The sequence below is a fragment of the Podarcis vaucheri genome (genome assembly GCF_965113315.1).
Source record: "Podarcis vaucheri genome assembly, chromosome: 5".
In the NCBI taxonomy this organism is placed as follows: domain Eukaryota; kingdom Metazoa; phylum Chordata; class Lepidosauria; order Squamata; family Lacertidae; genus Podarcis; species Podarcis vaucheri.
The window spans coordinates 69,436,524-69,449,200 of record NC_138763.1 but is presented as its reverse complement, the minus strand read 5'-3'; the positions used below and the strand labels follow the sequence as shown (position 1 = coordinate 69,449,200).

At 39.6% G+C, this 12,677-nt stretch overlaps 1 protein-coding gene across 12 annotated transcripts in view; it reads left to right on the top strand.

Annotated features, from left to right (window-relative positions):
- Positions 1-12,677, top strand: part of PCDH15 (protocadherin related 15) — a 659,401-nt gene that overhangs the window by 437,472 nt on the left and 209,252 nt on the right. For 11 of the 12 annotated variants that reach the window (XM_082222007.1, XM_082222006.1, XM_082222001.1 and 8 more), the window contains 3 exons: positions 967-1,086; positions 4,742-4,852; positions 8,156-8,326. In XM_082222007.1, coding sequence (XP_082078133.1) covers positions 967-1,086; positions 4,742-4,852; positions 8,156-8,326 — 402 coding nt within the window. The remainder of the gene's footprint in view (positions 1-966; positions 1,087-4,741; positions 4,853-8,155; positions 8,327-12,677) is intronic. The other variant, XM_082222003.1, reaches the window with a different exon arrangement.

Genomic DNA, 12,677 nt, shown 5'->3' with positions numbered 1-12,677 from the left:
AATTTTTGCATTTCACTGTTCCCTGAAATGGTATAAAGTGCCATGGTGTGCAATTTCCTCTTGCTCATCTGAGCCAGTATACCTCACGCTGGACGGTGCTGCTTGCCTCCACTCCTCTCAACCAGTCAGTAGCGTTTTGCAGCCTTATAATTGCCTCTCCTCATTTGTAACTAGCCTCACTCTGTCACATACCTGTATTTCTTTAATTTTAGAGTGCAAACCATTCATGGACTGCAGTGTGTGATTAAGTCTATTGACACTTCCAGACAGCCTGTTTATTCAGTATTCATCCTGATTTGTTTGCAGGGATAGGGATGGTGTTGGCTATTTAACAAACATCCCATGTTATTTGTTTGTGGGGAGGTCAGATGATGTTGCATCCTTCAGTTTCCAGTGCATTTTCCTGTCACTTAATTGGAATAAAAGGTCAAAACTTTTGAGGAAGTGGGTTTGTTGCACAAGAGCTCTCAGTCAACTAATTGCACAATGTGAATTTGCCAGTATGAGATTGAATCCTACCTAAAAATATCAGCACTCGAAGTGCCCTTAGCCTCCCTATTTTCTCTTGAGGGGTTTTTTAGGGTTTTTTTAAAGGAACATTGAACTGGGAGTAGGGATAATGGGTGGGATTAGCTGAATGAGCCCCATCATTCAAGGACTTCCGCTTGCACAGTGCAGCTTTCCCCCCCCCTCCTCCCTTCTGTGTCCCCAGTCCTCCAAAATTGGCTCTTTGGGGTCAGGAGAACCTCCAGAACAGCATGCAGGAAAAGGAGACGGAGATTGTTCCATCTGGCAAGCTGAAATGCTTGTGCACACAATACATTCATCCAGTAACATTGTCTGATAGGGTAGCATTGCCAGCACATCATTGAACTACATTTTTACTTGAAACCATTATTTGGATTTCTTCTTCTTCTTCTGTCTTTCAAGGGTTCCTAAGTGTGCACATCATTTTTGTTGTTGCAGTTGACACCAGTTGGAACTACCATCTTTACAGGATTCTCTGGAAACAATGGTGCCACAGACATAGATGATGGTCCCAATGGACAGATAGAGTACGTCATCCAGTACAATCCCAGCGACCCAGTATGTGAAATTCTTATTTTCAGTAAACATGTGTTGTTGGAAGAACGAAAATAAGATACAAAGGCGCTCTCAGTTTATCTTTAACAGAATTTGCCCTTGTTAAGTTTTCTTAAATCTTTGAACTTTTTTTTTTGGTAACATTTTCTCATAAGGCACTTTGAACCCAAGATTGATTTGATGTGTGTGGTGCTGGGCACAGGTATATTCGTCATGGAGATAGCATCCTGGGGAGGGATGAATTGGACTTTCCTTTGCATGTGGGATTTGGAAAAGGGATTTGTATCACACATAGATTTATGAGCCCAAAAGCATTTCCTCAAGAAACCTGGCATTATTAATTTTTAAGCTATTTGAGAGTGATTCTTTTTGGTGGTGGCAGAGGGAGATCTTTTAATCATACACACGTAGAACAGATTATACATACAAGTAAAACCTGACAAAAAATGTGTGGAAGTTCTTTATAGAGAATGAGCCATTAAAAAAACAGCAACCCCTTCCTTGATTCTGCTGGTGGAGTTCTAGAATCCCATCTGCTGCTTCTTCCCACACTTATGCCCCTGCTGGATGTTCAAGAACCAGTCCTGAAGGTGTAAATACAACTGGATGCCTAATGCTCAGCTCATATCAATTCCCTGGAAAAATAGGTCATGGCAACTGGAAATACTTGTGTAGGCAATTATGTGTGTGGACCCAAGAAGGGCATATGAGTATGGAACTTTATCCTCCATTATGCCACATGTAGAATATACTTTTAGGATGACATGGGAGGGCACCACATGTAGAATGCTTAGTGTGAACTAGAGTCATGAATGTTGGCCACTCATTTGATCCATCCACTGTGAACAAGGGGTGGGATTCAGTGAGTGGGGTTCACTGATGTAGGCATTTTACATGCTCAGGTCCCAACTCACTAAAGGATCTACTTGTGTAGGGGAGGACTGTGTGATCTCCCCAGTTCCAGTGGTGATGATTGAACGTTTAACGTGATCTGTGTGAACTGGTCCTAAGTATAGCATAGAGTTATGGTATTAATAAAATGGCACTTTCATTTGCAGCACTAAATAGAAAACATAGTAGTACATCTACTTATCAGTGCATTTTATATCATTCTTAAAACTGGGCTTTGCATTCTGTTCTTTTTTAACTTACAAAAATTTCAAACCAGTGAGTTTATGTAAGTTTAACTCAGATGCATTTAGTCGATAGGATTTTAAAAAAGGTTTCCTAGTGGGCAGGTCAAAATAGTGTCATGATATTTTAGACTGCCCATTTTTGGAGGAAATATTTTACTGCAGAATTAAACACAATTTTATTCACAGAAAACTTTTACCTGTGATATATATCTAAAATACTTCATTTTAGATAAAATGAGCTTTTTAAAAAAAAACCACACACAACACATTTGGATTATTATTGCTATGCAAAGGCTCTAAATTATCAGTGGCAGTAAGACTATAATAATAAAACTCAGGTTAAAATAAGTACATTTTGATGAGAAGAGGAGGGATGATTGCTATCATTTGTAGGTTGCTTATTATTCCAAGGCAATAGTAGAGACTGCATTGTGACTGAGATCATACAAAAAGCTGAGATGTGAATGGTTTGTATTCTAGAAAGTTATAGAATCAGTGTTCAATCAGTGTTGATCAGGAGAATGATTGGCACACCTTTTGTTGGATTAAAATAATTGCACTCACTGTTACTGCACTATTAGGCAAAAGCATGGGAAAACAATGTGTTGTGTTGCTCCATGAAACTTTGCCAAGGGTGTTGGGGGAGAAAATACTGATATGCAAGGCTTAATATTCAGCAAGAGATGGACCTAGTTCTCACAAGCTGCGGATGATGTTGGTAAGTCCGTGTCTTGCTAAAGTATGCCATTTGAGACTGCCCATGTGGGCTCATGAGATGGAATGTTCCCCTTGCTATGTTTAAAAAGAGGTTATTATATGTAGAACATTACTATGTCAAAGTGAAGGCTATGTGCATAGAATATATTTTAAAATGAAAGAAAATTAAATCAGCTGCAGGCTAAAGTGGACCTGCCCAAACATAGGTTTACAAGTTGTTGCTTTTTGCTTTAAAAATCCTTGCTTTTGAATATTTCTTCTATCTCCTGAACACCTTTGGTCTTTAGGAAAAAAATGACATTCACTTCAGATGTTTATTCGTTGTTATAGGCTTGATATGGTGAAGAAGTGGTATGGTCACATCTCCACAACAGGCATATTATGGCACCGGCACTCTTTTTTGTCTTAGCTGTGAAGGAAGTAGCTTCAAACAGAGTAGCTTACATATCTGTAGGTGGAGTGTCCACAACATACATTAGATCTGTAGCACTTTGTGCCCCGACACACTTACACTCCATCGTGTAAAGTCTCCCATCACTTGCAGCTATCTGAATCAGTACATAGCAGTTCGAGGAATCCTTGGCTATAGAAATGATTCATTCCGGTTTAAATTTAACTGGTATCAGTGCTGAAAAGTAACTTGATCACAATTACCATACCTTGTAATGATTTTAGGTTGCACAACCTTTTAGGCAAATTACAAACTGCTCCTGGTGAGCACTTTTAGCAGGGCAATGTGGTCATTTCACAGCTTCACCGAAAGTCAATTGAGCTTATACACTTGTCTGGTATTTTTTTTAAAGCATAGAAATGTCACAGTGGGGTGAGAAATCATTCCTAAGATCCTTCCATGGTTACCTCTTTGTATAAATGCACCCCCATGAAGAAGAATAAAGATAAAACCATGGGAGAAGGCCTGTTGATTTGCCTAAAAGCTTGTGTTAATTCTTCAACAGAGGAGAGTCCAGAATTTTACCTCTACTTCATCAGACTGCAGTTCTATGCAAATTATGTACAAGTGTGTGTGACAAGGTGTTGTGACACATGCTGGCCCCTCATTCAAGGACCCATCTGCATGGGGAGAAGTCCCCTCCCTGGGTCCATTTATGCAAGCTTCCAACCACAGGTGATTGTGGTTGTGAGGGCCACATAACCACAGGAAATTTACAGCAAGAATAGTGCTGATTTTACAGTATTTCTGGGCCCATTAAGAAATCAGGCAACCCATTTGCCTTGGTTTCAACAGTCACCAGAAGCACACAAATGCAGCCTGGTCATGTGAACAAGTTCCAAATCTTCAAGAACCTCATGGTTGGTTGTATCAGTTTTAGGTCCCATTTGCAATCACATCACTTGCTCTCCTTTGTTTCAGCCAGAAACTGGGAGATATACAATGTCAGTTATATTCAGAGTAGACCCACCAGAATCAATGGACTTGTAGTTACTAATTTCAGTGGGTCTACTCTTTGCATCATCCAGTTGGATATTATCGTCTGTTCCTATCTAGTCTGAAATGTTTTAATTAGGCTTTTATTGTTGAAAGATATGTTCTTTTTTCTTGGTGGCATTTTTTTCTTTCTTTAATTGGAATAAATGTGACTCCACACTGTCATTATGCCAAGGGTCTTTCTTCTGTGGAAATTCATTAGGTCTATGGGGAAGGATGTGGGGGCAAAGTGAACTGATTGCTCACTGAAGAAAAGGAAGTGTTGTTGTCAGTTGCCACTGATGGATCTTCCTAATTTGATTACATCATTTTTTCTCCTGTGACCTATATTTCTCTTTTCTTCATTTAATTTTGGCAGACTTCAAATCGAACTTTTGATATTCCTCTTACACTGTCTGGAGCAGTAGTTTTGCGTGAGAGGCTAAATTACGAAGAAAAAACACGCTATTTTGTCATTGTCCAAGCCAATGTGAGTATGACTGACTTGTAATTTTTGGTGTCCATTGCGAATATAACTGTTTTTAAGGGAGAATAGAAACTGTATCTTCCTATTGTATCTCATGGGCATTTAAATTGTCATTATCAGCACATGACTTTTTTTAATTCAAGAGGGCATTCACCCCATGAATATCCATCATTTGATTCCTGCAGCATTGTATTTGAATGAACCATTGTAGACTAGATGCTGCAAGCAGACCTTGCATTTTACTGTAAGTCAGCAAATTATTTTGCAATCCTCAAGTGATCATCATCAGTTGATGAGATATCAAATGACTTGAATGCATGAGAATCAGCCCTATGTTTCTGCTGCCATGTAACACAATCTTTCACATATTTACTGGTTATAAAGGTGTTGGTGTTCAGTTGCGAAATAGAGCCTTTTTAGTCTGGGAAGGTATAGAATGATGCATTGTAGTGTCAATGAGTTTTACTGTTCTGTTGCAGCTAGCAATACTAATTTGCTGTGAAATTAATTTAATGGCTGCAGTTTAACTGCATCCTTCAGCTCTGAAATGCAATCTTTTGAAGGTGCTTTTTCTTTCACCTCCAGTTGTGTATATCAAATAGGGGTGTGTGTGAAGCATTTTCCTGACATGTTATGTAACAGATATTTCAAGCTGAGAAATAAAGTGATGCCTACATTGTACAGAGTATACCGGTTGGAAAGCTTTACTTGGAATCAGCTTTACTGTTGATGCTGTCTTTGTAACCAGAGCTGGCAAAGTTTCCATTCATTGCAGAATTCTGCAAGTTACTTGCATAATTATAAATCCTCTTTAAAAGGAGTCCTGAATTCCAGCCATTCTTGTGCCATATTTCATTGAGGGTGCTTCCAGACAACGCGTTTATTGAGCAGTCATCCTCATAGTTTTGCTAGGGGGTTATAATGACATTTTGTCAAAGCAAGTGTGCCATGGACTAGCTGGATGCAGAGGGGTCGTGGAAGGTATTAGCCAGGTGACCTCCAAGCGAAGAAGACTCAGAGCCTGGGGGATGGTGGTGGGACAACAATGAACAGTTAGAGGTAAAGGGAGCAGACTGGGAGGAGGAGGTGTCAGAAGCAGAATAGGTGACGGGGTTTTGTGAACAGGAAGAGTCTGCAGCAGAGCACAGTTCAGACTCCGAGGCAGAAGCAGGGATACTTCTGAACCACTTCTGAGTTCTTGCCTAAACATCAGTGTAACTGCCCTTGTTGTTATTGTTTCTTAATGTGCTCAATATTCAACGAGTTCAAGATAGGTAATTTTAGATCCTGGACTCCATAGCCTTTTGGGGGACCCTGCTTTAGACTCCCATGTCTGTTCCTTCAGTTATTTCTCTTCTTCCTGCCAACACTGCCTTTCTGCGCTTTCTATACATTCCTGATACAGTAGAACAAAATGAAGAAACAAAAAAGTTTCCATCCCTGGTTTTGAAAAATGCACCCCTCTGAGTATATGAAGGTTTTTCTTTCATTTTAAACTACCTTAAATCATAATGCTGTAATGATTATTATAGGACTAAGATGATGTTTACTTCAACTATTCTGATGCAAAACACATTCATTTGCGAATAAGCACTATTCCGTTGTAGAAAACAGTAATGTACTTTTAAAGTAAAGACAACAACAAAATGAGCACCTGTAACTATGTATAATCCCTGATGGCTACCAGCTGTCTTTTGAATGTTTTCTCAAAAGGCAAAGAAAAGAAGATGCTGGAGTGATCAAAGTGATGCTTCAGTGAGTCCAAGCATCCCTACGCCAGCCTAGGTGCTGATGCTGGACCTGTTTGCTGCTTTCTCCATTATCAGTTACTCTCTGGGTAGCCATTTCAGGACTCCCTGGGTAGTGTGGCCATGGACTTCAGTCTCAAGTTCCAGTCTTAGCTGCATATTGCCCTTGTTGCAAAACTTCTCTTCTTCTTTACTTGCTTCCACCTGATTTCCTTCCTTCCTTTCAGATCTTGACACAACCTTGCCTCTTCTGGGTGCAATGTAATCCTGCCACCATTTTCTCCTCCTTCTTGCACAGTATCAGCCTTCTCTTTCCACCAAACTCCTGGGTTTATCATCTAAGATTGCAAGTTCAAACTTTCCCCAAGGCCACATCTCCGATATCAGTTTTTAATTTATTTTCCTGGAGACATTGCGCTTTCTATTTAGTCGACCAGCTCAACAAATGTACATATAGTAATACAGTGGGTTGTATCCTGCTAAGCAGATTGCCTTGTCCTGAACAGTTTGATCACCAAAAGCAAGGCATTAGCAATGTTCTACCCCAGACCCTCCATCATGAAATGGCTGAAAAGCAGGAATGGCATGTGAATACAAAATTAAAAATCTTTGTGATGTGATAATGTTGCTACCGTTTTGAATAAGAATAGTCTGACTTAATTCTTTTTCTACAGACTACTTTATTCCTACTAGAAAAGCAACAAAGAGAATTTATGAATTCTTCTGTCAGTAAGCAGAATATATAGAACACATACTGGTGTACTGTGCTGATAAGTAATTCTATAATTAAAACCATACAACTTTCTCATTGGAGATAGAGGGGATTAAAATCCTTTGTTGTGATGTGTGGGAAAACAATGCTTATCAGTTCCAAATTTGCCAGAAAGAAGATTTTATCACATAATCTGTTTCCCCAAATATTGCTAGATGGGAGGGGGGCTTCCATTTGAATGTTTTCTCCCTCACACACATGGCTAATATCAAATTTCTTTGCTGATATTGGATAACTTGCTTTACTTCTGAGACAAGCCCCCTGACCCCCAAAACAGCACAAAAGAAGTGTGATGATTTGGAGTCCAAGGAAGGAGGAAGGGTTTGAGGAAAATAATTTCTGTAGAAAAGAAAGATGTGTCATGGAATAGAGGTATAAAGGAAGGTCAAAAATGGGGTTGTTGGGAGGAAGGGAAGAAGATACATAGAAAAGGACAGAGCAAGGAAAGAGAGGATGGTAGGGTACAAAATATGATACTAAGATATAAAATAGTGAAATCAAGGAAGTGGGGACAAGGCTACCTAAAGCATATTTGCCTCTTGAGATAAAAAAGGCTGATAAGCACACTCACTCACTCACTCACTCACTCACTCTCTCACACACAACCCCTCTTGGTTAGTAGTGGTCCCAGATTAGAGCTTTGTGGGGTCAGGGAGTGCAATGTTCACTTCCACCTGTCTTTGCAACATGTTTTCAGCTTGCAGTTTCGAATTTCACATTATTATATGCAGTGATACCAAGACAAACAACTTTTATTGTTGGGTTAAATCCTTATTTTCTCCACAGGACCGAGCTCAAAACCTTATGGAGAGAAGAACAAGTACAACCACCCTTACTGTTGATGTCCTTGATGGGGATGACCTTGGACCAATGTTCCTTCCATGCGTATTAGTTGTTAACACTCGGGATTGTCGGCCACTCACTTACCAGGCTAGCTTGCCAGAGCTCACGGACCCTGTAAGTACAAGAAAGGACTCCCCCCCTTTCTTTTATTTTCATTCATTCATTCTCTGCCTATGTTCAGGTCAATCACTCTCTTGTGTAACATGATTCTGTGCCCAGCAAGCCAAACACAATCCAGCAAGCATATATTGTGGCCTGTCAGGTGTTTGAACATCCTTTTGTTCTTGCAGGTCCATGAAGATTGCAAAAACTGACACCCCATCCAAAAGTGCTACGGCACACTGCAGTTGGTCTTGAAAAAAGTCTTCTATTCAAGTTAACAGAATGGTTTATTTTCAAGTCTAACTTCAGCATGGGAACATTTTCAGTTTTTTGTTAACAGATAGGGAATGGAAGATTAACCTGGCTCTGATAGAAGGCTTTTTTGAACCCTAATTGCAGGCCAAATATGAAGACCCAGGAACTACATTTGGCTCATGTGCTGGCAATTCTCCACCCCTGCTGTAGCAGAACATTGCTGGCAGAGTAGCAGAATCACTATTTTGTACCAGAGTTCAAGCAGAACAAGCACTCATGCCACACCAAATGAGGGCTTGTTTTCATTTTACTTTTTGTACTTTGTGTGTGTATATATCTGTATCTACACAGAGACATGTACTTGAGCACAATATGTATTTATTCTCCATCAGGATTTACAAACTGCTGCGAGTACCATTTCTCTCTTTCAGAATTTATATTGTCACCTATACAGCAGCTTTTCCATTTATGGATGCTGGCAATTTTTAAACATGGGATGCCACACCGAATTAACCAGAATATTGCATTTCTAAGTTTTAAATGTAGCATGTAAGAAGGGTTTTTTGGTCTGTGTCTGTAGCACAATTATTTTCAGTCATTGTTGTTGTTTTTGGTTATATTGTTGTTGTTGTAGTAGTTAAAGCCGCCTGTGATGTAAAAAATAGAGAGAAAGAGATTACATCTGTAATGCAATTGTTTCTTCTGGTAGCATTAAGCAGCGTGATACATTGGAAACATACAAAGTCTCAACAAAGGAACATTTTTTTTTATTTTACATGTGACTGAGGAGATTAAGGTGGCTGGCATAATTTAATGGACTCTGTTGAGGAGAACACTATTTGTTTAAACATGTGCTTTATTCATGACTTCCAGGAGCCACCTGTTAATAATGCCTCCGTGAGAAACCATTGTCTTCTGAACATTAGTTTTAGGCCTATACAATGTTTTGCTTTGATTTGTAATATTCCACGAAGCAGCTTTTGGGATTTGGCTGGTCTTTTTTATGGTCTAAATTGCCCCCAAACTGCCAGTTTTGTAAAGGAAGTTTTCCCAAGGGTGTTGAAGGAGCTATATTATTTGCTCCTTGTCAAGAATACAGATGTTAGCACAAGCATTTATAACAGAAATAGCTACCCTGCGAGTCGAAAGGCTGGATGGTTAACAACTGGTTTTGGGATGCACAGGGGGCTAAAGGTGAAGCAGGTACTTGAGGAAGTCATAATGGATGTTGCGGACTCTGTCATTTCGGCAACACCAATATTTTTGCCTCCCTACCCTGCTATAACACTGATGGTATAATGTGTACTTAAGGTTGTAAGAACATCAATATTAATGGCGTTGAGCAGCTGTGATGTATTGTGACAGCTCAGTAATAGAACAGAAATCGGAGTGTTGGCTGCTTTCAGCCAACAAATGTGTAGTTTAAAGGGAAAATTCTAAGCATCTGTGCCAGCATTTGATACGAGGCTGTTATCCATCAAATCAATGTGCCCCTAAATGACAGCGAGCTTAAAACACAATTGCACAGTTTTAAAATCAGAAGGGCGATTGATAGGTGTCTTGGAGACAGTAATTAAGATTTTCAGTTAATCGGTAAAGAAAGAGCACTTTCCCAATGGACAGCAAAAAGTTTCATTTGTACCCCTCCTTTCATTCTTTCTCAAGTGAGTGTACATGAGAAAGGGCTGTAGATCTATGGCAGAGTGCATGCTTTGGATGCAAAAGGTCCCAGGTTCTTTTATGTCACTCTGGCACTTGCATATCTCATTTTATTTTGTTTGTTTATGATTTATCCCCCACTTGACTACATGTACATGTTGAACATAACTTGCATTGGTAAGTGATACAGTTTCCCTAATGTAATTGTAAACTGAAAAGATTTTGGAACCTACTTCTTGGATGTGTCTGGAAACAAGACCAGAAGCGTGAGTTGTATGTGGTGTGGGTAACTCTACACAATTTGTAAACAGCTCTCTATATGAAGAAGGTTTAATTGTGTTTCTTTTTGCTTTGCCCAAGCTTCCCTCCAGTCTTTGTGTAATTTCTTATTCCTTGCGTTTGATCTTCAAAGAGAATATTTTCATAGCAATTTCTATTCTGCATTACAGAAACAAATAACTGGTGTCCTTTAAAAAAAAAACATTATATTTTGTATGTATGTATGTATGTATTTTTCTATTTTTCATTGAATAATGCAGTTCCATTTATGTACATAGCCGTATGCTGTAGAAAGCAGAAACTGGGTGTTTGGGTGGGTCTGGAGATTTATGGTGTTTTAACAGATACTCAATTATTCTCTTCTCTGACCAACTACCCAGTGTTTCAAGCTTATCAAAAGCATATCAACAGTCCTTTAGGAGTGAACTTCCACCCCAAGACATACACACACACACACACACACACACACACACATTAACAGCAGAACTAAAACACAGGATCAAAATCCATCCTACGCCATAGTAATAAGGTGTGTTCAAGCATGTTTCCCTCCCCCCCCCCGCCCCCGGTCTCTCTCACACACACTTGCTAGCATGTGACCAACTTAGCCCAGAATGACAGAATGCGCCCCATATTAATATGGCTGTCTGTTTTTGAATCATTGCCAAGTTCAAAGAGTTATTGTCATGCTAAAGTTCATTGGTTCCACTTAGCAGCATTGCTACTGCTTTGTCCTTTACCATTCTTCATTTTGACTGCATGATTTGTTTTCAAAATGTTTTTAATCAGACATTTTCTGCAAGAAAAACGTCACAACCAACATTGTAGACAATGCATTTCAGGGCAATCTGTGATATCTGTGTATGTCAGAACGGATGTATTCTTTGTATAAATCTCTCCCTTCTCACCAAACTGAAGGTCATGAAGCCGACACATACACAAGGGCTTGCCAGCAACTCATTGTTTGTTTTGGCACTTAGTATAAAGCAGGGTTTTTCCAAATGACTTCTGCAAATATTATCTTAGAGAAAACACAATTCATCAAGGTTCTGCATGAACAAAGGAAAAGCTATTTTGTCTTGAAGTTCTAATGTCCTTCATGTGGCACATTTGATAAACCTGAGAACCACCACACAGAAGACTGCATTTTGTAGCTAGGGAATGTGATGAATGCCAATATGATCAATGCTACCCAGGCCAGGAAACACTGGCGTGGGATTTTTAAAAAGTGATATTTCAAGGCTTCTCTCTCTCTCTCTCTCTCTCTCTCTCTGCAACTTATCATTCTTCAGAGACAACTATGAAATTTCCCCATGCTAAACCAATGCATGCTACTGTGAATAATAAAACATACCTAGGCTAATACTCAGGAGACAAATTTTAAGACTTAATTTCTTTCACATTTCTGTGTTTCTTGGACAGATTCAACAACACTTCTTGCTTCCCACAGTCAATCCTCTTTTTGGTGGCACCAGCAGTGCCAGCATTATCCTCCTAATCTCTTCTGCCATCACCTATTCTTCCTCCTGCTTCTCTCTCTCTTAGTCCAATTCTTAATGTATCCAATGTGCCTTTTGTACACAGAATATTATGTTTATAGATGGAGCTGGTAGCTGTGAAAAGAATGGTTATCCAGTCCTGTTTCCATCTCTTTCACACCTCTCTCTCTCTCTCTCTCTCTCTCTCTCTCTCTCTCTCTCTCTCTCTCTCTCTGTGTGTGTGTCCAAGGGCACCTGAGGCCTAAATCAACCCCTCTGCACCCTAATTGTGCCAATCCCAATGCCTATGATTACTTGCTTTTTTCTGGTTCCTATTACATAAGCCTATAACTGTAATTCACGCATGGAGGAGACAGGAGATATCAGTTTTTCTGAACTGATTGAGAGGTCTATAACAAACCTGGTTTCACATTTTGATAATGAAGAAACTATTCAAGATTCAAGTTTTAGAACAGGGTATACATTGTCACAAAGAGACTAGGTAGTGTCCAACTAAGTTATACTCAGAGTAGACCCATTGAAATCAATGGACATATAAGAGTCATAGATCTGCACTATGGCTTAGTGCAGGTGTGAAGAACCTTGGACTTCCAGGTGTTGCTAAACTATAGCTCCCATCATCCTGGGCCATTGGTCATGCTTGCTGGGGCTGATGTGAATTATAAATCAGC